The sequence below is a fragment of the Halichoeres trimaculatus genome, unplaced genomic scaffold (genome assembly GCF_033239565.1).
Source record: "Halichoeres trimaculatus isolate MK-OKI-2021-1 unplaced genomic scaffold, fHalTri1.1 fHalTri1_scaffold_1, whole genome shotgun sequence".
NCBI lineage: Eukaryota > Metazoa > Chordata > Actinopteri > Labriformes > Labridae > Halichoeres > Halichoeres trimaculatus.
The window spans coordinates 23,752,838-23,779,152 of NW_027437179.1; the positions used below are offsets into that span (position 1 = coordinate 23,752,838).

The 26,315-nt window shown below is 40.7% G+C and overlaps 3 protein-coding genes and 1 long non-coding RNA gene across 5 annotated transcripts in view; 1 reads left to right on the forward strand and 3 right to left on the reverse strand.

Annotated features, from left to right (window-relative positions):
* Positions 1–9,128, reverse strand: part of LOC141797795 (zinc finger protein 385A-like) — a 33,608-nt gene extending 24,480 nt beyond the window's left edge. The window contains exon 1 of one of the 2 annotated variants that reach the window (XM_074679482.1): positions 8,630–9,128. In XM_074679482.1, the coding sequence (XP_074535583.1) occupies positions 8,630–8,642 (13 nt within the window). In that variant the 5' untranslated portion in view covers positions 8,643–9,128. Of the gene's footprint in view, positions 1–3,602; positions 4,021–8,629 lie in introns of those variants that run through there. The other variant, XM_074679487.1, reaches the window with a different exon arrangement.
* The window catches only part of LOC141797820 (uncharacterized), a 60,971-nt gene extending 42,104 nt beyond the window's left edge, over positions 1–18,867 (forward strand). The window contains exon 3 of the long non-coding RNA XR_012599110.1: positions 18,681–18,867. This is a non-coding gene — a long non-coding RNA (uncharacterized LOC141797820). The remainder of the gene's footprint in view (positions 1–18,680) is intronic.
* LOC141797809 (neurogenic differentiation factor 4-like) lies at positions 16,542–19,173 on the reverse strand. The gene is made up of 2 exons (XM_074679497.1): positions 19,041–19,173; positions 16,542–17,860 (listed from the first exon to the last, which is right to left on the reverse strand). The coding sequence occupies exon 2, from the start codon at positions 17,854–17,856 to the stop codon at positions 16,855–16,857; it is 1,002 nt and encodes a 333-aa protein (XP_074535598.1). The 5' UTR covers positions 17,857–17,860; positions 19,041–19,173; the 3' UTR covers positions 16,542–16,854.
* Positions 19,174–22,709: 3,536 nt separating this feature from the next.
* On the reverse strand, positions 22,710–26,221 carry endou (endonuclease, polyU-specific). Its single transcript, XM_074678818.1, has 9 exons — positions 26,164–26,221; positions 25,937–26,059; positions 25,710–25,832; positions 24,649–24,811; positions 24,329–24,534; positions 23,370–23,483; positions 23,146–23,252; positions 22,911–23,053; positions 22,710–22,830 (listed from the first exon to the last, which is right to left on the reverse strand). The coding sequence occupies exons 1-9, from the start codon at positions 26,219–26,221 to the stop codon at positions 22,710–22,712; spliced, it is 1,158 nt and encodes a 385-aa protein (XP_074534919.1).
* Between the last annotated feature and the right edge of the window lie 94 nt (positions 26,222–26,315).

A 26,315-nucleotide genomic window follows, 5' to 3' on the forward strand; every position in this document is an offset into this window, starting at 1 on the left:
TAGCTTGAGTTCAGCATGTCCAACATGGACACAGTCAACAACAGGCTTCAAAACTCTGTATCAGAAGCAAACAGGTGATGTCACAAACAATACATCCATAAATTATATACTCTAAGTGAGTCACTTGTTGTTTTAACTACTGGCTACCTGTTTGTCCTCTCTTTGCCAGATGACTACACAAGTGTGCACTGTATAGTCTAGACTCAAAGGACACAAAGAGAACACGAATAATCCTTTATTATTAGCTCTTTTTCTCTGACAGGGCTAAAGTGCTTCTCCTCCTAATTTAATAAAAACGTATATAGGGAACACTATAATCTCAGGTTTAATGACACTGCAGTCTCAGAACACATTATCCAACACCATAATTAAATCATTGTGTCGTTTGCAATACAAAAGATCACTGCTGTGTCATGGCTTTTATGCTTACATTATTTTTTTAGATATTAAAACCCACATCCCACTGGTTTTCAGATTTAAATTTCAAAAACAGTTGGGACAATAACAGAGAAAACAGAATATGTGCAATGACTTGGGAAAAATAAAAAGCAACGATCAAGTTAGGAGTAGCAAGTGGAATAAAAATTATTTGTCTTTCAAACCTAGTGACGTGTTAGCAGTTAAATAATTAAATAATAAATAAATTCAAATTAAAATAATAATAACAACAACAACTTAGAACTCTTGAGGGAGTTCCCAACTCTTCATCAAAGTGACTGGAGTAAACACTGATACCTTTTTGATAAGCTACTCAAGCCAAAAACAAAAAGATGATCAGCAAAAGCAACCCTAACCAGACAAGTGGGTTTTTTTCTGCTTATTGCACTACAAATATTAACACTTTATGCTATATGTGACTGTTAAAAACAGCTGGTTTATTTATTTACTTATTTTTGCAGGACATATAACTTGAGATGGCCTCTGTTTGATTTCTGTCCTTAATCAAGGGGCATTGGCAACAACAGAAAGCTAAATGGATGGGCCTACAACCTCAGAAATGTGATGTGTGAGGGAGTACAGACCAGCAGACCAGTTGACCAGCAGATTTAGTGAATTAAAGTTGACAGTTAAAATAAATAGGACCTTTACATGGTGTCCAGTTTGAACTTGCACACGTACGTGACCAAGAGGTGAGAAAAGTGGCTTTAAAATCCGAAAAATCTACACAAGCAGAAAGTTCCACACAGGAGCTTTAACAAAAACTCTAAGATAGCAAACACATGGACTCTATTTCACCTAGTCACTCTTACTCTGTGTAAAAAATAATAATGAATAAATAGAAGACATGCCTGTACTGGCACTCATTTTTGTTACTGATTTCATTCTTTTTTAACTTTAAAATGCCAGAGAATATGCTGAAGAAGATAAGGTAATGAAGGCAATGAATGAAATCCAACAGGAACAAAAGGACTATCAACAGATCAAGAGATCTGATCTCTATTCAAGGTAAAGAAAAGATAAAGCGCGGAAATGCAGTCTTTGTCTAAGGAACTGTAACAATAAGCAAATTATGGTAAAATTCACCAGAAAGTGCAAGTTTTTCTTATTTTTATCTATTTGGTCTTATCCTTATGCTCCTTAAAGTAAAGCCACTTCTTCCATGACAGATGAGTCATCATTGGTGGAGAAGGAATACTCCTTTTATACAGGACATAGACTGTAAAGTCAGACCTTTACGGTTATTAAACTGTCTCTTCTTTTGAAACACATGCCTTTTCTGTTCTGTACAACATTATCAAGCTGGTCTTAAATAAAATATATGCCACTTAAACAAACAGCCACATTTTCTTCTATTTTAAGTGTCAATACTTTTCACCCCTTGCAGCATTTCCTCTATTTGAAGGACATACTGTTTTATCGGGGACAGCTACACCTGTGAGTCTTTCTGAGGACACTGATAAGGAGATAAATTTTGTGTGTGTGTGTGTGTGTGTGCGTGTGTGAGACTGAATGCACAAGTACAGGCACACGCATACACACATGCGTATTTATAGATTACTTTTTATTGGTTGGGTGAACAGTGATGCAAGCCACAAAGCTTTTTTCACAGCGCTGAGTGAGGTTTTTGCGTCAGCCAGGAAGAAGCCTTGGCCCATTTTTAAATAAATAAAGACCTCAAACCTCTGGGTCTAAAATATTCATCATTAAAATCGCACAAGAGTTACTAAACTATGTACCTCTCGGCTCTGCACAGAGGGATGAGCCAGCTTCTGCACAGTTCTTTCAAACCTCACTGACAATTGTTTCTCCATCTTTTATCGATACTGTCACTGTCATTGCCCCTCACAGACACTATTTCTGTTTCCGTCCCTGCCTCAGTAAACAGACACTAATGCTGTATATAAACCCCGACAGCCCACATTGCTGTGATCTTGTGTCAGTGTGTGGAGCGTCAAATGCAGATAGAGTTAAAGCTCTCTGCGGGGGGATTACCACCAGCTCAAACTTGCAGTCAGATCACAGAGAGACCCCGGCAGAAGTCAGAGCAGGCAAACCAAAATAAAGTGTTCAAATATTTATTTAACGAACAGAATCTGACAAGGTCAGAGAAATTAATTCAAGGAAAGACTGAGAGCATCTGTGTTGAAAAACTGACAAACTGACAAGGACAGATTGTAATTTCAGAGAGTCAGAAAAAAGCTGTGCAGCCAGACAAAAACTGAAAAAAAGGAACGAACACACAGGGGTTTTACATTGCAAGCTCTTTCCAGAAATTAGTTACACCAACACAAATCATTATAATAGCCATAATAGTGTATGTTACTTGTTAAGCTATTTGATTTAGTGTTATAATGTTGAGAACTGAAAGCAGTTATGGATCTCGCCTGCGTAGTTAAGTATATTTAAGGCTCACTGCATTACTATATGGATATTTCACATCTTCCATCTTTCTTCAGTCATTTGAGCATTTGTCTCCCTGGTGTGAGTTGATACATCATATTTCATTAACACAGAATGAGCGAGAGACTGCAGAAGGGAACACCAGTAAGTAAATCTTTCGACCAAATGACCCAATGAATGCTGACTGTGAAAACTGAGAGGGGTCCAATAATGAAGGTTGTTGATGAGGCAGGAGATTATTTTGATGAATGACATTAGTTCATGCTGTCAGTGTAGGAGGCACCTACACTTTTGACAACAAGAAACTGAGATGACTGATCAGATGATTTCCCAGAGTTAGACTACAGTCAAGTGAGAGGCTTCAAAATAAATATGACCTCTACAGAACCTCTTCATTTGTTTTCTGCTTTTTCTTTTTAAGATTTTGGCAGTTTCTCTGAAATATCTTTTGAATTACATCTGTGTGAGTGCAGAGTGACAGTTTGAGCAATATTATGACCTCTTACAGTAGAAATAAAGTTCTTTTCATATTATCACATTGACAAAAACAGCAAATCTTCTCACACCTTCCACAGATTGTGCAAAGTAATCCAAACAGAACTGCATAACAAAGTAAATTGATCATCTTAGACTCAACTAACTTCAAGAAAGCAACACATGCAACACTCAGACTTTTTGACAGAAAGAACTGACAAGGATATACAAGGAGTCAATCAGATCAGGAAGAGCAAAGAGAGAAAACCCTTCCGATTCTGTCTTACCCAAAATCATCCTGTATCCTTCCACTTTCAACTTCTCTGTCCCACGTCCTCCTTGTGCTCGACTCTCTCTGCTCTGCTACTGCTGTGACTCAGAACTCAGCGTGGAGAGGACTCCGAGCATCACAACCTTCACTTTTCATCTCTGCGCTGTGTCCTTCTCTCCTCTTCCCCTCGTCCACACATGAGATGCTTCTCCTTCAAATCTCCACTTGCACGTCTCGCAGCTCTGCCAGCTGCAGGAGGAGGAGCACAGCAGCAGCAGCAGCAGAGGCAGCCCTGACCGCAACACAGCACACTCTCAAACTACTGCAAGGAATCCTGTAATTTATTCACAGTTATATATTCAGTCCAGCAGAGAATGCAGCTGAGATGGAGCCCTGCATCAGTAGAGGAACCTCTGCACCACAGCATGCCTCTCCCTCCCTCCCTCTCTCATGTTTTGGGGTTGAGTATATCCTAAAGGCACCTTGCGTACCCGAACTGTGATTGGCTGCAGGTTCAGCCAATGAGAGCAGTGGGTGCTGAGTGTTTTCTTTGGGTGTTTGAATCAGACAGCAGGGTGATAATGCTGCTGTCGATTCTGCTCTCCATTTCCCTCTGTCACCCTTTCGTCGTTGTATACTATGATGATTTTTATTCCCATCTTGTCCCGCTCTATTTTCTGCCTCATGCTTCACATCAGCTGCATCTTAAACACATCTTGACTACATTAATCTGTACCCCCGGCATCCCCTTCCTGCTGTTTGAGGCCAGGGGACCTAAAAGAGTGGAGTTAAATCTTGAACAAACCAGACCAGGGTCATGCTCTGCTCAGAAACAGAATCAAAGAAAAGCAGACACTGAAGTGCGACAGAGACTGACAGCTCTTTACTCTCAGTGTAACAGGGGGAGGAAGGGGAGCGGAGAATGAGGTTAACACCGACTGACTGGAGACGATGTGCAAGGTGAGGAAATGTTGAAGATGTGTTGGAACAGCAAGATGAAGGAGGTCGCTGACAGCTGTTTGACGCGCAGGAGATGCTGTGTGAGCCTAAAAAGAGAACTCAGCACGTGCACTCTCTACCAACATTTACCAGAGTGATATACTTCAATAGGAGCTCTGTGCTAATGTGAATTAATGACTTTATTAAACTCACTCAAAGGCAGTTGTGCCATGAGATGACAGAGAAGTGACCTGTTTCCTCATGATTGAACATACACACAGTAAACCAGATCCCTGTGTGTGTTTAGCTTGTGAGGATCAGGTTTGTGTGCCTGAGATTAGGTTTCCTCATTAGTTGAGCCACGCTGAATAATGCAGGTAGGTGTATTGTTGTGGCCAATGGGCCAGGTGCTAATGTGGCTGTCTGAGGCAAGAGGGTCAGACACAGCAGGACTTTAATGGATGTCACCATGGGAAACTGAAACCAGACCACTAGACTTACGTGATGCACCGTCCTGCATGTGTCTCACGGGAATGTAAGACTTTAAGTTTCCCACTTGTTCAAACACTTGGCTAGTTTTCAGCTTCAGGGTTGCAAGATGTTACTGCACAGCTAATACCCAGTTTTCTTACTTGTTATTAATACTTAAAGATGCTCTAAGGCAGGGTTCCCACGGGTCCTTAAAAAGTCTTAAAATGTCTTCAATTAAAACCTGGGTAATTAAGGTCTTAAATTGTCTTAAATTTACCGTAAACTTGCTGTAGGTATTATATTTCCCTACCATGCATTTAATGCCGATGACAAAGCACTATGACCTGCCGTAAAACTTATAATGGTGTGTATTTGTTGAGATTTGTTTCACTAATTAAATTGCAGTAAATAGGAGAGTTAGCGATTAATATATGTTATAAGGTACGATGGTGACGTCAGTGTTGTAAGCGACATACTGTCAGCATCAGTCTGCATGACTATTGCCATTTAAGGTTATTGGTTCTGAAGTGTAATGAAGTGCGTTGTTTACCACAATGCAACTTTTGTATGGTATGTTGGCTCTTTCCTGCATCACAATCGAAAAAAATGGTGGAAAAAAGAGAAAACGCCAGCTGTGAGTTGTGATTATGTTTACAGTTACATAGCAGTGTTGTTTGAAACATGGCAACAAGCAAACATTTTGTCTGTTTGTACAGTTGGTCTGTCACTAGCTATATGTAGCGCTGCTAGCAGCCCAGTGCTACGATGTATCCGTAGGTTAACATGACAAGGCAACTGTCAGTTCATATTGTAGTTTAGTAGCCAGGACAATGTAAAGTAAGTACTTCATTTTAGAAATTAAGACCTTTTTGAGGGTGAGACAAGGCCTCTATGCTTTGTGTCAAGGACCTGCTTACAGCACAGCTGTGGTTACTTTATCAGTAGTGTTGAATTTGTTTATAGAATATAAAAAGTTTAACTGTTCAGTTACTGTGAAAACTGGTGAAAGTTTTGTCATTTTTAGCATCTGATTACCTTTAACTACATAGTGATAGTTACAGTACAGTCAAATTATTATTATTCATTTATTTTATTTTATTTTCAAAAAGTTCTTGTTGCTTTTTTGGTTTAGACCACAATAATAACTTTCGCATGAGATGTTTGTTTTTTTGGGGTCTTTTTTGCCATTTTGGTTTAGACCACAATAATAACTTTTAAGATATGCTCTGCGTTTATTATTATCAATATTATTATCATTATTGTTATTGTTATTGTTATTATTTATCTATTTATTTTCAAAAATTTTAGTTTGTTAACTGTGCTCTTATCCTTTAGAGTTTCAAACTAAAACTACTCAGTGAAGGAGGTGCAGTCACACTGGTTGACATGCATTTTAATTTTGTTAATGGTTGTGGAAAAAAAGAAACCACTCAAACTTCAAGTCCTTTTGGTCTGTTTTTTCAAGCTTGTTTTTTAAAACTATTATGAAGCAGGGACTTGGATGTGTTTGTTGACAAAGTTTCTTTATAGGCATGTTACCATTTTCAAACCTCATCACTGATAGTTATAAAAAAAATAAAAAAAATAAAAATACATTAAAAAAAAAAATTAAGTATATTAAAATAAGGATTTAGACTACACTCTTGTTCAACCAAAATAAACTGTGATCTTTTCAAGCAAGTGTTTTAGCTGCTTTTATTTTATACTTACAGGCTGACCTTGGTTCTTTGATTACAAAAGAGAAAATAAGGAACAATGCAATTTTTCTAACAACATCTTTGTACTGTATTTGAAACGTGGCTTTGCCCAGGAAACAAAGATTTTATTTTTTATTTTTCAAAGTAATTATATGTTTACCTAACCCTGCAAACTGGTCTCAAGACAGCATGAAAATGTTTTGCAGATGAGCGGAGCACACTAAATGCCAAGCAGTTACAGTGGAGGTGGAGTTATATTCCTCTTGTCAAGCTGAAATATTTGAAATTTATGGATAAAATGATAACAATGCTCGCGTGCAGTGCAATTGGTAGATCTGTGTGTCGGTGTGTGGTTATGTATATGTGGCCTCAGCCATCCTATCATTCTCTCTAACCGCCTCAGGAGGCCAGAGCTGTGTCGACAGGCTTGATGAGCTCTAATTTTAGCAGTGGTCCTTATGAGTGAGCCCTTAGGAGACCTGAGGAGTCCAGGCCACGTGTGGCGAAGTCTCAGACAAAGAATAGACACTTAGAGGTTAAAGTGACCAATCAGGCAACAATGAAGAGATCAAATCAGTTTGTGAAACACTGGACTTTCTTTCAAATCCAACTTGATGCAGTGTCATGATTGTATTAAGAGTTATTAATCTACATAAACTGAAAAACCCTGGCGACTGCTACCAGTATGTGGCTGCAGTGTTTGGTTGTATATCTAAATCTTGTGTTTCTCCTCTGGTGGCTGAGCAGCGCAAATGTTTACTGCAAGTCAGAGGTTAAAAAAAGGTGTCACTAGAATGGAGGGATAGAATATCCGACCTGTACTATGCACTCAACCAAAACGCACCCTGGACACAAACCTGAGGTGCAAGTTAACTTTTGCGTTTAACATGTAAACTAAGTTATTTCTTTGAAATTGGCTTGACCTGCTGAGGTTTGGTACACGGCAAAACTGATTTAAAACTCCCTTTGATTATTACTTTTTTTAATCTTGTTAAACATATATGTACGATCAGTGGTAAAATACGCATCTAGAAGATGAACAAATGACTTACCCATGCAGACATTTTAGAAAGACGCACAAATTATAATCCTCAACAATATGATGTGAGAGATAAAAGTTAAAAACTGCAGTTGAAGACTAAATGACAATGGAGTTTTATGAACCTGAAAGTCCAACATCATATGACGTAAGCGCTAAGCAAAGCTTTTAACCACATCAGAGTCAGAATTTAATACCCCATCACCCATGTGTTCAACCCTCACATGCAAAGTCACATGACGAGACTCAACACTATGTGCCAAAGATGAACATTAGAACAGTGTCATGAAACACAAAAACACATTTATCATACTTACGGGGAATAATATCAAACTATCTGAAGAGCAGTTGAAGCCAACATTAGGTCATCATTTAAACTAAAAAGGAGCGATAACTCCCTGCAAGATGGGATAACCATATTTGAATCACTTCTTCATCTGTATTGGTTTTGCCTTTGGTTTGTTGTGTTTACACACCTTTTTGAAAGTAAGTTTGATATCTGTCCTCCTAAACTGGAAAATATTTAAGCTTGTCATGAACAAACATGTACGGACAGCCCTGTTTCTATTCCAGTGTTGGTCTCCTACCCTTTCTTGATCATTCCTGCCATGCACCAAATCACTGCTGCTTGTGAAAGGTTAGAGGTCAGACCAGGTCTCAGTGTAGAGTCCTCTCTGTGTGGACCTTTGTTAGAGACAGCCCCAACAAGAATCAAAGAGAGAAACCTTCAAAGCTTCCTGAAAGACTGTCACCTGCTCGTTCCTTCTGCTCTGAATATTGCAATAATGAGGGCATCCCGGCCTGCCCAATCCCTCAGTTCACTTTGAGGTGATCAAAGGAGGAATGCGCAAGGTTGTCTGTGGTTTCACATTGCTCAGTAGTCTGTGATGAGCTTACCTGAGCCCCACATAGGTCCCCTCTGTTCTTCACAAGGATCGAAGTGATCCAAGTCTCAGTCCAGTAGAGTTTCCTCAGAGGTCAGTGTGCCAGCCAGCATATAGGGACTTGGACAGAGGTCCTCTCTTAGTGGAAAGATTCAAGCTGCCGTTCAAAATTGCTGATGAAAGAAGAAGCATGCAAAGGCATGAGTGCAGATCCTGCAGCAGTCAGCGGGAGAGAGGAGAGGGAACCACTCTGCACAGGCAGCCACATGCCAGCAGTGTCGTTGCATTAAACAGCAGGTGGCTCAATGTTCAGCTTCTTCATCCTTCTCACTGTATCTCCTCCTAACCCGTCTTTGATTCATCTTAATCCTCCTCAGTGCTCTTTGCTATCCTCTCCAAGCAACCCACTGCATGCTGTCACCTATCTCCTTGAAGGAAAAACCAGTGCACAAGATTCCAGAGGCTCGTTCTGCTTCTTAGGATGGGGGAACCTAATATGTGAGGACAACTGTGGAAGGAGAGAGATACAGGCAGAGAGAGAGTGTGAGGAAGAGGAGGGGCAGGACACAGACAGAGGAGGGGGACCTGGTGACGGATGGCAGATCAGAGGAAACGTGGATTGAAGTGTGTGTGTGTGTGTGTGTGTGTGTGTGTGTGTGTGTGTGTGTGTGTGTGTGTGTGTGTGTGTGTGTGTGTGTGTGTGTGTGTGTGTGTGTGTGTGTGTGTGTGTGTGTGTTGTTGAGGAGGAGGAGTCTCAAGTCAAAGTTGAAACTTGAGAGACACGAGGAGAAGAAGAAATTATTGACATGGTGAAGAAAGGAGAAACGTGATTACAGATGAAACAGAGCGCTTACAGGCAGATATGTTTGTTCAATTTGGAAATGAGAGCACAAACAGAAGCTCTGCCAAACAAGCTCCACGCTCAGACAACTGTGACAGTCTGGAGCTTCAAGCTGTTTCCTAGCCCTTAAACTGGACTCTGGTTCTGCATAATACTTAGTGAGTATACAGTGAACACAGTTCCATTGATAGACTGTAAGATATTGAGACCAAGCAGCAACTTCCAGTCTTAAAATATTAATGCCAAAAACTGCAGTTCATCAAGAGTCCACTTGAGGCAGGCTGCAGGGAGACCAGAAACCACAAGCACACCAAGACAGGAAGCTGATTTGTTTTCTGCAAAACAAAACAAAACAAAACAAAACAACATGTTTACTGCTGTTACAGGGCGATTTTCTTTATTATTTTAGTTTGTAGTTGAAGTTACTAAACTTCTGTGTTTGGCATGTCTAAAAACCTGCCACTTTGAATAAAGCAAGGTTGGATTCAGCACTTCCAATACAGCCTTTAAAGCTCTGTATCAGAAAAAAGCAGGTAATGTCAGAGAAACTTCATCCATGTAATGTACAGTCTATAGTTTAGAAAAGCTGGGTTGCATCATCATTTGTTTGTTGTCTGGCATAGATCCAAAATAAGCCACTTCAGGCTTTGACAAGAACAGGATAAGAAAATTTCAAGCATATCCCAAAGAAATTATGCTATGATGATACAATTTATAAAACTTATTCATTCATTCTAATGCTTTTACCCACTTACCCTGGTACCTAACCTTTGAGTATCTTTTGGCTTTCAAGAATTTATAGGGCTGATAACATGCAAAGACAGTGCAAATAAGGCCGTAACCACACTCTAACACAATTCAATAATCCTTTGAAGATGCTTTTGCAAACCAGTTAGAAAACAGATATCTGAACATCACTAGGCTAAAGTTCAATACACGCTCACTTTCAGCCCTGTATTTCATCATAACCACCACCGAGGAGGAATATCTGCTGGTTTATTTGCCACATGCTCTTTTGTTATTCCCCAAAATTCACAGCATCAAGCATCAGGAAGCTAGGTGACAGTCAATGAAGTTGTGATCCACTGCCTGTCCAGTCTCTCATTATCAGTTTGTTATCCAATAAACCTCCCACAGTGAAGTGCTTACACAGCTGCAATGATGGAATTAAAACATGGCAATGAGATGAAGACAGTAGCACAAAATTTACAAACCTGACACCGTTTGACTCCTGTGTGCTCTCAATTTGAATCCACTCAGCTGCCAGTTAAGGTGTTAATTTGGATCGGATATCCTGAATGTGCTTACAGGTGTTGTTCCATAGAGGTGGGAGGGTATTAGGTGGAGGACATCGAGGGGAGGCCTGAGGTGAGACTGACGCATGGTGCAATGTCGGGTAAATGTCAGGCTAATTCTGAAATGCTAAAACGCCTGCGAACAACAAGTCAGCTGTGCTCTGCCTCGAACATAACAAGTAACCAACAGATTAATGTGAATAAACATGTGGGTGAACACAGTCTAATAGAGCTATGTGAACGCTTGAATGACTCTCAGTGATTGGAGTGCTTGTTTTATAAGATCAGCTGTTTAGAATAACACAATGTTTAACACAGGCAGTAAAAACAGAAAAGGCCGCGTCCACTCTGGCTTGGCAGGGTATCTTGGTGACACCTCTGAAGAGAAGATGTGCACGTAAACTCTTCTTCTCATTTGATTTAAGGCAGACACCTTCGCTATTATTTCATTTGCATTATGGACACACACACACGTCTGGCAGCGTGCCGTGTAGGAGGTTAGGTTAAGGGACAGTGGGGAAGGACATCAAACTGAAGCTGTAAGCACATTTCACCAGGGGGATACAGTTACACACACACACACACACACACACACACACACACACACACACACACACACACACACACACACGCACACACACACACACACACACACACACACACACACACACTATCCTTCCCCCTTTCCCAACCAGGGTCACTTGTCTCTTTCTCTCTGCAGCAGAATTTTTACAAGACTTCCCAGCATTGTATCTGTCAGTGCAGAGCAGGATGTTGTGAACTTCTCTTTCTCTGATCTGTATGCGGCTCATCACTGTTTACATATTTCCTTCACATGAGAGGACTGACTGGCTTGGCGGGCTTTTGTCTTTGATAATGAACAGTCCAAAAAGGAAGTGTCTGCCTTAAGAGAAAGATCAAAAACAGAAAAACTGCTGGACACCGATGATAGAAGATCTGACATTCATTAAAACCAAAAGTTATCTAAAACAACACAGGAGATGCAGAATTATTTCTTAAACCTGATTTAAGTGGAAACAGTTCAAAGATGACCAGAAGTTACGATTGAATACAAAAAAAAAAACTGTATGTAGTGTTTAAGATTTGATACCTTCAACACACTTCAAAATGATCAGGACAGTGATGACAGAACCCTGAAAAAGTTGTCGGGGGAGGGACTTGCTTTTTTAAGCAACAGTGAACATGTTTGCAACCTGGTTCAAAAAACATGAAGTATGAAACGCGTACCTCTCTACCCGCTCACACTGTACATACAGACTGTAGTTGTTTTGTCATAACTTAATTTGTTCTAGGATCTCAATAAACTGGATTTTGCATGATAATGGATATGAGGGACATCATGAAGACTACTTTTATGTATTAAACAATCTGCGGCGCCAACTCATGCGGAGATCAGGAATTAGCGCTGCTTTGATCAGTTTATAAAGAGCTGCAGCTTCTACATGGGGCGCCTGCTCTACTGTCTAAGCTGAATCTTCACTCTGTGGTAATTCTTTGCATTTTAATATCAAAAAAATCATGTAGTTAAACTAAAATGCAATATCTATGTTCAAAAATTCAAATTTCTCTTATTTTTAAATCAAATTGAAAATCAAAATAATACTTAATAGTTCATTATTACCGTTAATCTGGGTAACAACCATAAACAAATCAGAATATCCATTATTTTACTGCAAATAAAAAAAGATGTGCCTGGTATTCATAAATTAAAGGTTTAACTGGTTATTTCTCTTTAGCTAGCATATAGCTTTAACAGTCTTAATTTCTGAGTGTAATAATATCATTTTTTAAAAACATTTAGTATATCTGACACACAACAATAAAAACAACATGAAACTTATAATAAAGTGCAAAAAATACGCTCCAGCTTTTAGGGTACAAAATTTAATTGCTGCTTGCATGTTACACTTTTGATCAGCCTTGTGTTTTGTGTTAATAAAGAATTAACAAGTTAAACTAACCTCTCTCTTTTTGTGACGGAATAATATGAGTGGTTCAGTAAACCTTAATTTATACCCTGTACTAATAAATTAGCATCACCATCTATAGAATAAAGGTGGAAGTAAAAAATGCTAAAAATTTGTTTCAGTCCTTTGAACATGGTTTGATTTGGGCCTTTGTTTTTTCCACCTCAAGGATAAAAGCACAGTCCACATCCCTCCTCTGTATCAGACCCAGCTCTTCAGTGGAGCCTTTGAAGATTAAATCAGTGAGATTTCCTTGATTAATCCTTTCTCATGTCCTCCTGCAGTAAATCATTTCACAGTGTGATAGGATCGGTGGCTGGATTGAGAGGACATCCAGCAGATTTCTGACTGAACCAAGTCCCCAGGTACCTTCATTAGCCTGATTATTCTGATCCAAACACTCCACCAGCCAGTTTACATGTAAATAGGTTAATACTATTCCCACTCCTCTCACTCTGCTGTGTTTACAGATGTTATCTCACTGACTGGTATCTCATATCCTTGTGAAAAATCTCAGTCAAATACAGCCCCTATAGACCGTAAGTGTATCATGTTTGTGAAACAGTTGAATTTCAATCAGTTATCAACCCAAAATGAAAGAAATGAACATTCATGCTTTTTTATTCCTCCAAGCTACGTTATTTTCAGGGGGCCTTGATCAGATCAGTAAACTCTCTAATAGTGACACCTAGTGGACAAATGTTTTTTCCTTCATCAACCTTATTATTTCATGTCAAGACAAAAACCTTCACCACTGGATGGCACTGCAGTTCTTCTCTCCATTCCACCATCGTCGATTATGGACTTAAGCCAAGAAGAATTACATTCCAACCAAAGTTCTCCTCACATAGTACTTTATGTACATCTAGTTGAACTTTTCCTGAGTTATAAAAAAAATCTTCTTTTCTGTGCCTGATCTTTTTTTTTCACCATCAGTTGCTTTGTCATGGAGTGCACAATAGCTGCCCGCTGTTGTATTACAGAGGAAATGAGAAGCTGCTGCCCTGACTGCCCCTCTCTCCTCAGGATTAGTGAGTTAATGCAACCATTCAGACACTGAGCTCTGATCAGCTGCTTAATACTGTTTTATCCCCAATAACACAGCCACGCACAGACACACGACGTGCACTCTGCTGTAGACACATAAAGCCCGTCTATGAAGAGACATAAACCTCCTAAATCCATTCCTTTCTTTCTGTTTAGTATAGCTGACTTGCAGGTGAAATAAACACTTCAGGAAAAACATTTCTCAGTAAATGGTTTGTAACGGCATTTTGAACAACGTTCTGGTAACTATGTCAAAGCTTTGTTGAAGCTGAAGGAATTATAATGAATTTATTTTAAAGGAACTCTTAGACCAGATCTAAAGGGGTAGATCAGTGGCTCTGAAGTGAGGTTGTATGAGGTCCTTGTCAGCTGTAAGTGCATTAGCCACAGAGGATCACGTCTGTGCCTTTCTTGAAAAAACAGCTAGTAAACTGGCAAAGAAGCCAGGCTTTCAACTCAGGGTCTGCTTCACTCTGTTATTTATATATTTTCTATTTATTTTTGAAATAACCTCAATTGTTCAGTGTAAGCTTTATTTAGGAACTGTGTAGAGATCTGCTTTGCTTCCTAGAGCCTGTTTGTTTTCACACTCATCTAAGGCACAACACCTTTTCTCCTACAGGTCCTGAGCAGAGTTATTTGCTGGTTAAAAAAAACAAAGATCGAAACTAAACAAGCCTATTCAAATGATTACTATAGAGTGTTTTGATGGTCTGTAACTGGCTGTATCGTAGCAGAGGCAGCCTTTGTTGACATTTTCCACTGCAAATAGCCCCCATGAGTGATCTAACTAAATTAAAAAGAATATAGGATGTGATTTAAACAAACAACAACTGAAAGAAAAAAGAAAAGAAAATAGAAAAGAGATGTGTCCCAGCTTATAAGTCTTGCTTACAGCAAACAGTAAAGGTTTTTTACAGGAGCTTTTTTTTTTTAAAAAAATGTGTTTGTTTCTGGAAACTATATTCACAATGTTCTGTACACATTGTGTGCTGAGTCTCATCTCCTGACACAAATTTCTCACTTGTTTGCACAGTTGCAAGGAAGTGAGATATAGGACAGGCTATTTTGTGTTGGACAACAAATTTAACATTTTCATCACTCCTTTTTCAGGGCAAGATGACACAGCCATCACTGGGAATCCTTTTTTTTTTCTTTACTTTTAACTACACTATGTGAAATTTCTAAAATGTGAGCATGAGTGCGGCCTGAATAAATCAAAAACCCCATTTACAGATGTGCTCTGGCCAGACACTAGTGATACAATAACCATGAGAGCTCATCTGGATACAAAGTCATAGTCACAGGGTCAAAGGTCAGAGAGGGTAAGGGCCAGTGCAGCCCTTCGTTTGTCTTGGGTGAAAAAGCGTCCTTTTCAATTAGGAAATCTTTTGTCCCTCTAAGACGTTGGTCTATCACCTGTCTATCATCGATCATCAGGATTAGAGAATATCCCATACATTTAGTCACATGTCCAGTGAAAGAAGAGTTTTTGCTCTCTGGGTGATGAGAGAGGCACTGTCTCTATTGCTCATGCTGCCTTTCAAAGTTCAACACTGTTTTTTCTGGTTAGAAGTGCAGATGTCCTCCAAACACACACAGACACACACAGGCTTATTCTAATCCTTGCGTTAAAAACAAAGTGATATGTTCCACCCAGCGTGGGTCAAGTGTGGCATGTTGGTCGTTTACCAGGATTAAGAACATTTTATCCATAATACAACCTCTAAAATCATACTTACCAAACACTCACTGTCCTTCATAGAGAGATGATTTCAACGTGAAACTGACCGAGTGACCAGCGGAAAGATAATGGTATTGGTGACCATGATGCTTTTGGGCCATTCCCACCAGAGAGCTGTGACTCTGCGTGACCTTTTGACCTCCTCTGGCTGACCTCTCAGTGGGTGGCCCCACACTGACCAGCCTGACCATGAATGAGGAGAAGTGGCTGCCTTTACATCGGATCTTTTTTTTGTTGGAGGATGTTTCCAAGAGCACTAGGCAGTCTCTCTTTTTGAAATAACTGTTTTTATTTCTTTGTCATCTGATGTTTACCTGTGTCATCTCTATCATCTGTCTCTGTAAAGATCAGTCATTTGAATCTTCATACGCTGAATGTTAAAAGCTATAGACACACAGATATGTACTTTACATTTTTCAAGTGTAAAATTAAAGTATGCATACAAGTCAGGAAAGGGATTATGCCGTCACAGTGTTGATGAAGGCGACTGTCTGCATCCGTGTAACCATAAATCTTTATCTCACAATCCTGCCTCGCACAACCAGCCTTTCATTAAACCACAGGATTAGAGCAGCTAAACCATCGCAATGTGGAGGGAAAAAATGAGAAACAAAGACAAATCAGGATCCTTCATTTTTGACAGTGATGCTGAAGTGCTGTTAAACACAGACTCAAAGAAACGGCTGAAATTTTTGTGGCTTTTAATAAATCACATTTTCCAAAAGGAACAAAAAAATACAGTGAAAAAGGGCAAAAAAAGGAAAAACATACACAAGGTTTCCAGTAAAATGTTTGAAATAAAATATTAATTTTCACCTGAGAGTAATACTGATTTTTCTTCACATTGATTTCAACCCCTCTTTTTAAAATCAAAATACCTTGATTCTCTACCTGAATAAGAATATATGCTGCAACAAAGAAGAGAGAAAACAGACGTATTAAACATAAGAGATAAGTTACTAGTCTAAGTAGCAAAAAAAAAGAAAAACATAAATATATACAGAAGGGGACATATACCTGCACATCATATATACAGCATTAAATTAGAGAATAAATAGAAACACTGAACTTGTGTGAAATATCAGATCAGATCAGATATCCTTTATTGATCCCCAAGGGGAAATTACATTTCAGTATATATGATGGTGGCAAAGCTAAATTTGAAGTGCTTGTAAAACAGTATCAGGACTTCTGATCAAAGTGGTTCCATCAGGATCCTTGAGGTCTTAAAAGTTTTTGGTTTTAGTTTTATAAGAAAACGTGTCCACGTTATATTTTTATTCGTTTTTTTTTCATGTTAAACAAGTGTTTGCAAGTGTAATATTAGTCTCTGTAAACAGATGTGATCTGTCGGGGGGGCATGTGTGCTGCATGGTAGGAGTCATATGCCCCCTCTAAGTGTACATCGTACCCAGCCTGAGTCTGATACAGGCCCTGCTCCACAGGAGAGGGGGAGTAGTGCTGTGTGGGTGGGTAGTGAGGCGATGGCTCCTGTTTGGGCACCAGGTTGCTGCTGATGCTCAGAGGAGGTGTAGGAGGTCCGTCATATGGAGGGGTCCCAACACCACCTGTATTGTACTCGGTTGGGGAGTGGTTCTCATACACTCCTCCTTTCATGGCCCTCAGGTGGAGCAGGTGAGCAGAGTCAAAAGTGCCGTACGGTGGACTTGGCAGGCCTGGGGAGGAGTAGCTTACCATGCCACTCAGAGGGGTGGGCGCAACACGAACCCTGTGCCTGTCCTCAGATCTCATTCCAGCCCCAGGAGCTGGTCCCAGCTGCAGGCAGCTAGCCACCAGGTTGGTAGTGGGCTGTGAGAGGCCCTTACACAGTGTCTCCATGAAGGCCCTGCTCTCTGTGGACAGACCCCCTTCCAGGGCCTCAGACAAAGCGCAGATATAGTTCCGAGCCAGCCGTAAGGTCTCAATCTTGGATAGTTTCTGAGTTTTGGAATGACAGGGCATGATAGTGCGCAGGTTCTCCAGTGCATCATTCAGACCGTGCATCCGTGAACGCTCCCTGGCATTGGCCTTCACCCGCCGCGCACGGAACCGCTCCTGCCGGGCCTTGGTCATGCGCTTTTTTTTGGGCCCTCGTCGTTTGGACTCATTTTCCTCCTCCTGGCCTTCCTCCTCTTCTTCTTCCTCGTCTTCCTCAGCATCCTCACTCCCCATCTCTCCGTCCTGTTGGTGAACTCCAACAGCTCTTAAGTGTTGAGATGAGCCTGATGCCTCTCTGTCAGGTGAGCTTATGTCGCCATCTATCCACTGCAGAGGGCTGACCACCTCCTCTCCCTCACCTTGTCTGGCGTACGGTTTAATCATCATGGTACTGTAGAGACAGAAAACATCTTTATTAAAGATATGTACACTCCATCACGAGCTATGCTTGTCCCTTCAACAGAAAATCCCTTTAAATTCTGTTACTGCTCAGACTTGATAACACTTTTTTTTTAATTGTTTGATTTTACTTTTTCCTAAATGAGTGTTTTAAAACTTTTCTTCTTCTTAACTCTCCTAAAACAGACTTATGATCTCTCATCTTAGACATCAGCATGATCATCTTTCTATCACAAATTGAAAAAAATGTATTGTGCCATTCACAGGCTACCAGTTATGGGGCACCTGTACATTTCTATGATATTTCTACTTTATAATTCTTCACTTGAAGTAATAAATAGTATTATTTGAGTTAGTTTGTATATTACAATCTCCTAAAAAAAAGAAGAAGAAAAAAGTCTGTCATGGAATATAATGTGTTTTATACATTATGTAGAAGAATTTACCATAACCCACAACAACTACAATAAACACATTAAGGACAATATCAGCAGTGTAATATTAATAACAATAATAATCACAATAACAATAATTTTAATAATAATAATACATCCTGGTTTAAATTTTCAAAGCTTTTATCATTTAACCAAACTTCCTTTACACAAGATTGCCAGCAGCTTTGGAAGCAAGCTGTCAGGCTTCAGCACCGGACAGCTCCTGACTGTCAGGTGTTGCTGTCACAATCAGAAACTGGAGAGGAAGAAGGACAACACTGGCGATGACTTTGTAAGTAAGTGATAAAAATCTGACTGCAGAAAAAAAATTCATTATGTTTTTGTATTTCTTCTGCCCTCCTCTCTCGCATCTCTCAGGGTAATCCCGGTCATCTTTTGAACCAGTAAAGCCCCGCAGCACTTCAATCTGGGCCATCGCAGGATTTGCACCGTGGATGAAGCGACGACCATGGGATTAAATGAAAGATCGACGGCCCCAGATCAGTGACAGACGACTCAGAGGGAATTGAATTCCGACATTTTCAAATGTAGAAACTCAAATTATTTACCAGGAGAAATGATCTCAGACAGATTTTTGTTAGATAAAAACAAGCGACTCGTCTTAATTAAATTCAAATATAGATAGTGAGCTGTGGCCCTGTTCAGCAGGAGTTAACACACAGAAAATTAAAATATACAAACATTTATTTGCAAAATAAGTGACTTCATAACACCTACCTGAGCTGATGGGTCTCACGAGCCTCTCGGAAAGTTTGCCAATAAGTAGTTTTGGGATCTTGTTGTTGGTGCCTGTCTTCTGTCAAACCCAGAAAGAGTTGCGTGCCTTGTCCCTACTCAGACTCGTCCCAATGAGTCTCAGCATGGGTCACTATGCGGGGGCTCTGGGTTTTAACCTCCACGTTAAAGCTCCTCCCATCTAGCTTCTGTCGACGCGCTTAAGCTCGCGCGTGGCCAGCCCGTGGCTCGAGCCCCTGCAGCTCGCCTGTGTGCGTGTGCGTGTGTAGGGGGTCACAGGGATGTGCATAAGCTCAGTGAAACGCTGAAGACAAACAGGAGAGGCCCCGGCCTTTGTTACGTCGCGAGGGCGGCCGCCAAATCCACAGCACGTTCTCATTGAGCGGAGGAAGAGACGCGCTCAGCCGGCTGAGCTTAACTGTATGTGACAGCTTGAAGTTGCATATGAGCAGGTGTTAGCTCCATCCTCTCCTCCAGTCCTCCATCCTTCCACGCGCTGCTGATCAAGTTCACATCACCCTGGAGGCAGCTCTGACCAGACGGGGGGAGTCTGATCACATGGGAGGAGCAGGGACTGAGTCAGAAGTGTCTGTGGGTCTCATTAAAAGGTCTCACTACTCTGAATAATGTTGGTCCATGCATAAGGAATTTTTTCTCTGATCCCACTCTTGGTAGTAATATTTTTATGCACTGTAACAGTGGGGGAAGAAAATGTACCCACCTGGTTTAATCAATTTTAGATACAGCAATGCTCCTTAAGGCTGACTGCAGCTTAAGTAGAAGTGGGAAATTAATTTTCTCAGATCAGTGCTTTAGGTTTCAGTACAAACGTTTTTTTTTCTTTAAGAATTGAAATAAAATTGTGAACAAAACTGGTTCGTTGGAGAGATACAACAGCGCAAACAATTTCCATTAGAGCACCACATGCTCATATCTAGAGTCAGGAGGTCACTGAGAAGGTAATCTGCTAACCCAAACTGTGATTTCCTCAGTGCCTGTTCATTCCCAGGCGAACCACCTTCCCCACTTCACCTCCCCCTGGGTTTCTGCTTTTCGTATTCCACACCTGCAGCCTGAAATGGGAATAGCCAAGTCGGATCATCCCCAGAGCGAAACTAGCAGGGGAATATGATATCTGAGGCTTAAAGTCCCCTTTGCGTACAGACACAACATCATACAACTGAGGGAGAAATTTAGTTGCATTAAAACTGCCAAAGCTTGTCGTTTCTATTCTTGTAATTATCTTTATTTTCAGTTTGACTAACTTTTTAGATGACACCCAGTCTTTAAGTTCCACAAGTGTTGTTTATGTCTCACACTAAGTATGTCACGCTGTCCCTGGGCCTCAGTGATGAACACGATGAAGTCCTGCTGCAGATGGCCCTTGAACATACCTCTTGTTTTAATGGTGTGTGGCTCAGATGCTCATCTATCCTCCACTGGCTGCTTAACTCACTCAGCATGTTCATATGGCTCAGAGGGCTCTGTTCGCCTCCTCTAGATATGTTTGAGAGATGGGAATTTAGTTGGATATAATGGAAATAGGAAGGACAGATAAACTTCACTCCAGTTCACACAAACATAACCTTCCTGTGTATCCCAAGAGTTTTAGAGTGTGACAGTTGGAGAAAGTGGGTTTTTGTCCATCTGTCATCATGGGAGTCCTCTGAGAGATGCCAACTCCACAGCATGAAGTGTATGTGCAAGTCAGTGTGTCTGTATGTGTGTGTGTGTGTGAGAGAGAGAGATGTCTCTTTTTGTGGAGCTGGACAGATCACATGTGAACCCTTATTTTCCTAATGTTATCTGCAAACTTAGAAATACTGCAGAAAAAAAAACATATTAACCACCAAAGAAGAAATCTCTCACTGTGTTTGTCTGGGAAACATCAGAATTGAAACTACTGGTTGACAATTGGTCAGTCAAATTGTTAAGCAAGGTTTCTCAAAACTCCAGAGAATAAATGTTGCTCTGCATTTCACGCTCTTCCATCAGCTTTAGAAATAACCAGCATCTAAGCCAAACTTGAACCCCCTCCAACCCAGCACTGACCCTAAGGAGACAGGGGTGATGTTGACCATGTGTCCTTCTTCAAACCATCTCACTGATGGATCCTACTACTGCATAAAATAAATAAAAAAACACCCTCCCTTTTCCCCAACCCCTAAACCTACTTTAACCCTTCCCTAAACCCCCTGTCGGCCCCCTGTTGTGAGTGCTCATTGGCTGACCGCCTTCAGGCGTCCCTTTTCCACGGGTCCATTGTCTGGGCCCATAAGCAGCTTTGTTTCTGCATGTGCAGCTGGGCTAGCCCGCGTAGCCATTAGCCACAACACGCTAAAGAGAGAGCGGGATAATATAATTACAAAACAAAAGTCAGGTGGCTCACGAGATCTGCCAGGAGGAGCCCATTGGGGGGAGATGCAAGGACACGCTGGCGGGTGGCCAGCTATAATTCGATTATGAAGTTGTGTGAGCAACAAAAGACACAATTGAATTTTTTTTTCCCTTTATTTGCCCCACTGTGATTTAATTTGATTCCACTGGGGCATTTAAAAAAGGCCAGTGTGAAAAGAGAGAAGATTTACTATTCTAATTTCTGGAGTCACCCGCTTAGAAAATGTGATATGGTGGGACAAAAAAGTGAACTCTTCAGTTTTTTTCCTGGGCTAACTTTATTGTTGTGTTGCTGCATGTGAGGCCCAGATCAGATGAATCCCTGAAGGCTGCATTTTTCCTGCGTCCGGGCTGAGTCTTGTGCGCTTATTTTTGCATGAATGGACGCAGACTGGTGGACAATGGGATCAGTGGCAGATCCATCTCCTGTGATACTTTCTTCAAACAGGCCTGCAAGTGTGTCCCCCTGTTCAGTCGGCAGACCCAAATTTATCCTGTTAGTCACCCTAGATGAGTGAAAGAGTAAAATCAACCCCCATCCCAGCTGGACACACACACACGCATACACACACACAAAGATGCACCCATTCAGCCTCACACACACACACACACACACACGCATTTAACCCCAACACTGGGGAGTTACACATGCAGCTTTATGGACAGCTGATAAGAACAGGTTTAGCTGATGGGTACTGTTTGAAGCAGGTCAAGCAGAACAGGATCTGTTAATGTCTTTTTGTCTCTATAGTTCATACTGCAAAAGGCTGCATTCGTTTGTTTTTTTTTGTTTTGTTTTTTTGTTTCGTTGTGCTCTCTTTAAAGACAATAAGTAATTGTGTCACATGCACACATGCTCTTACTACTGACGGGCTGGTGTCAGTATTGTGCCCTCTACGGGTGTGTAAACGCCCATTTTTTGCCCCATTAGGCACAGTTTGATCGTGCCCATGGGAGAGCAGCACAAACCCTTGTTGTGCAAAAGGTTAAATTGCAGATAATCCACTGCGTGCTCAACTGTTTTATTTATGCGACTGTTTGAGTTAGAGTTATCAGCATCTGAAAAGAGGTAAAGTGAGAACATTTGTTCTTGTTGTTGAGATTATGTTAATAAAAAAAAGTATGCAAAACTTGAATATTCCTCAATTTTTATTTTCACTTGCTCAAGGAACATCCATTTCCAAAGCATTTATGCTTTGAATGAAACATAAGCTGACTCCTATTTGTGTGTTTGATTGTTTGCAGACAGCAGATTCAGTTTCTTGGGGTTGCAGGAAAGGCAGAGCCGATGAACTTCTTCCCATTACCGTAAGAAGAGTTATCCCAGGTGTAAGTTTGGATTATGAGCTCTTTACCGCCCAGACTCAGACGACACCTGCAGATGATTAATGACATCATAACAAATTCCTTAAAAAAAGAATGAAATAATATCACAGGGTGTGCAAATGCACTCACTGTTTCCCTGGGCGAGTGATGTAGCAGAGGCTGTACAGGGCAAAGTCAAACTCAGGGCTGCAGCCAATCACTGCAGAGCCCACCTGCTTATAATAGCCATCCCACTTGAACTGCATCCCCAGAACATCAGGGTAAGTTGTCCACTGAGAACAGATGAAAAAAAGAAATGTAAAAATTAAAAGTGTCATGCAACAGCAGAAATAAACATATTGAGGTATGTTCTGCAGATGCGTACGGGTCCATTGAAGCTGTGGCTGTAGTAGTTCAGCTTTCCGCTTTTCTCCAGGAGATAAAACTGAAGCCAGTTGTGGAAACCAGACACCTTTCCTCCCTTGACCTCACCTATTAAAGTTTTTTTTTTTTTAACCATGACATTTTTAGAATATTCTTAAAACATCCATGATATTAAAAAAAAAATAAGAAAGAAAGAAAAAGAAAAAAAAACTGCTCTTTGTGTACCTGCAAATATGTGCTCAAATCCACTAGAGTCCATCTTTTGGTTGTTTCGAGAGTACAAACCGAACCACATCATCTTCAGGTCCTGGATGAAGTCTCCTTCTGAGGCATAGACCCCTGTAAATGCCAAAAGAAACAGTTTAAACTTGTGAGGAGATTTTATGGCGGAACAATCAGAACTCATTAACGAATACAACTTTGTGTAGGGGAGAATCAGGAATGTTTGAAACCCACAGCAGAGGTTTACGATAAACATTGTGCAATCTTTTCTACATGATACACTTTCTGTTCATTTGGAACAACCACAAGAATCTTTAATCACTTGGAGATAAATATCCATGGGTTTACTCAGGAATCACAGGGGAAAAGGCACTAGATTGCGTAGTTGGAAAAAAGTTTTTCGGTGTGGGGTTTGCAAAACTTCATCAATGAACGGGACTAAAGGTCTTGGCTGACCAGTTTTTGAGCTACAACTTAAAGCCTTGAAATGTCCATTTTAAAAATTAACTTCCTGTCAACTTCAAGCATCCACACTCTGACACACCCTGCCATATCCCTATTTTCACTCTAAATTTGTTTTGGAGGGAATACTTTTGAAGCAATACTGTCAAAACAAACACCACTATGTACCGACGAGGGCTTGATACTTGTTGTTGAGGCTGAAAACTCAATCTGTTTTTTTTGTTGTTGTTGTTTTTGTTTTTTATTTGAGTAAGGTGCTGGGTCATTTTCTGATCTCATCCCAGAAAGTGACATTTTTCAATTTCTTAGTGATCCACACCAGGCACACAGAAACATGACATCTACTTAATGTGACATATAATTCAACATGTGAACTAAATACTTGAGACTTAGAGCACTAGACTTCACTTCTGTTGTCTCAAAGCACTGACATTAACAGAACGTAGTAAGTAGAGTCTGTGAACAAGTCAGTTTTCACTGTCAGACATTGACCCAGTTACCCTTGGTGTAAAGGAAGGCAAACAGCTCTCTGCCCAGCTCAGTGTTAGACATGGTCTCCCTCAGGAAGGTGTCCTGTTCAGCCAGCTGCTGTGGACTGAAGTCCTCAGTCTGTCCTGTCATCCTGTTGTAGTTGTCCAGCACAGCCAGCAGAGCAGCATAGGTGGGTCTGGAAAACAACTCCTTCTCATCCAGGTACTTGAACAACCTGGAAACACAAGAATCAACCATTAAGACTGAAACAATAAATGCACCAAGACAGATGAGGATAGAAGCAAATATATGCGAGCAAGCTTCGATGGTGAATGTGTTTCCTCCTCACGGCCTGGAAGAGAGGTCTGACTGGGAGCCGGTCTGAGAATCGTGCACCAGAGCCTGAGGGTCAATGATCAACTGAGAGGCTGATGCTTTGTTTGAGTCCAGAGCGTAGAGGGCCTCAGAAACCGACTTGATCTCAGCATCAGTGATCATACCGCCTCCATCACCTGTAGAACACACACACACACACACACACACACACACACACACACACACACACACACACACACACACACACACACACACACACACACACACACACAAAATATGTCTTGATAACGTCACTTAAAGCTTTTGATAATGCATTTATATGGTGCATATGGTTTCAATGTTTGTGGTGCAGTTTTGAGAAACTTTACATGCCATCTTCAACATAAACAACTTTAAGCGTAGTATAAAGCACAATAGTGCCACCTGCTGGTCACTCATTAAATGAAAATTTGGCAAAGAAGCTGGCCACAGGAGTCAGCCGCAGAGAAAGCAGTATTCAGATCCTTAACTGAAGTAAAAGCAGTTACACCACTAATGACTTGAAAACATTAAGTGTTGCTGAAAAATGCACCCTTATTACAAGAAAGATTCACTGAAATGTTTGAGACATTGAATCAAATCATAAGCACTCATGCATAAACATATAAGCACCGTTTTACTGTCATAGCTGTTGCATTTTAAGATGTTAGAATTAGTTTAAAATCAGTTTTATAAATTACTCAAGGGGTTTTGAAACTGGAGGTCAAGATCTTGTGACAGATACTAAGCTAATGTTTAATAAGATCTTAGTCTTGGTTAACTTTTGCTTGAAATATTAAATATACCTTTTTCAATTTCAGTCACTCGCGTCACATCAAGAAATCTCATTCAGGGATAATTTTTTTAGAAATGAATCTTATTTAGAGCCGTCTAATGCAGCTTACACAGGAGTCAGACAAAGCCTCCACCTACCATGTGAAAGTTAGCAGGTGTGACATGAGTGAAGAGGCTGTTTAGGAGGTATGGCACAAACAGTGATAAACTATGCTGCTTGCAATACAGAGAAAGCTTTGCGTGAAAATAGTCTGGACTTACTATCACAGAGGTCTGCGTAGTCCCTGCAGCAGTTGTTGTAGTCAGAGCACTTGGAGTTGCAGTGGCACTCGTTGTCAGGGTCATATTTCTCATCACATCTGCCTTTACAAGATGTGGAGTCACCTAGAAGACAACAGAACAAACATTCATGTTTAAAATAATATGAAGAGTTTCTACAACCTTAAAGTAGTTATTTGAATTAGAGAAGTCTGTCTTTTGTCCCTCACCTTTACAGATCTCAGCGTAGTCAGAGCAACAGTCTCCGTAGCGTTCACAGGATGGATTACACTGACATGAGAAATCGCTGTCTGTTCCATAGCCACAGCGACCCTCACATGAGTCCAGGCTGTCTGTAAACAGATAAAATCAAGCACTTATACTCAAACTAGGTGTAATACACAGTTACACATAAACCTGACATAAAAGTTTGCAGTGATGAGAAAACATCTCCTACTGTTGTATCCCAGCTGAAACAGGGTCAGCAACAGTGCAAGGACAGCGGTGGCCTTCATCTTGACTCAGCTGCACCCTAAAACAATGTGATCCAGCTCTTATCACAGTCTCCTTTTAAAGCAAGTTTAACCTGACCAATCCAAACAATTCTAA

Coding starts and splice junctions, on each gene's coding strand:
- LOC141797809 (XM_074679497.1), bottom strand. CDS start 17,856: ATGATGATTAAACCGTACGCCAGACAAGGTGAGGGAGAGGAGGTGGTC.
- endou (XM_074678818.1), bottom strand. CDS start 26,221: ATGAAGGCCACCGCTGTCCTTGCACTGTTGCTGACCCTGTTTCAGCTG. Junction 24,812..25,709: donor CTACGCAGACCTCTGTGATA/GTAAGTCCAGAC, acceptor TGTGTTCTACAG/GTGATGGAGGCGGTATGATC. Junction 22,831..22,910: donor ATCACTCGCCCAGGGAAACA/GTGAGTGCATTT, acceptor AATCATCTGCAG/GTGTCGTCTGAGTCTGGGCG.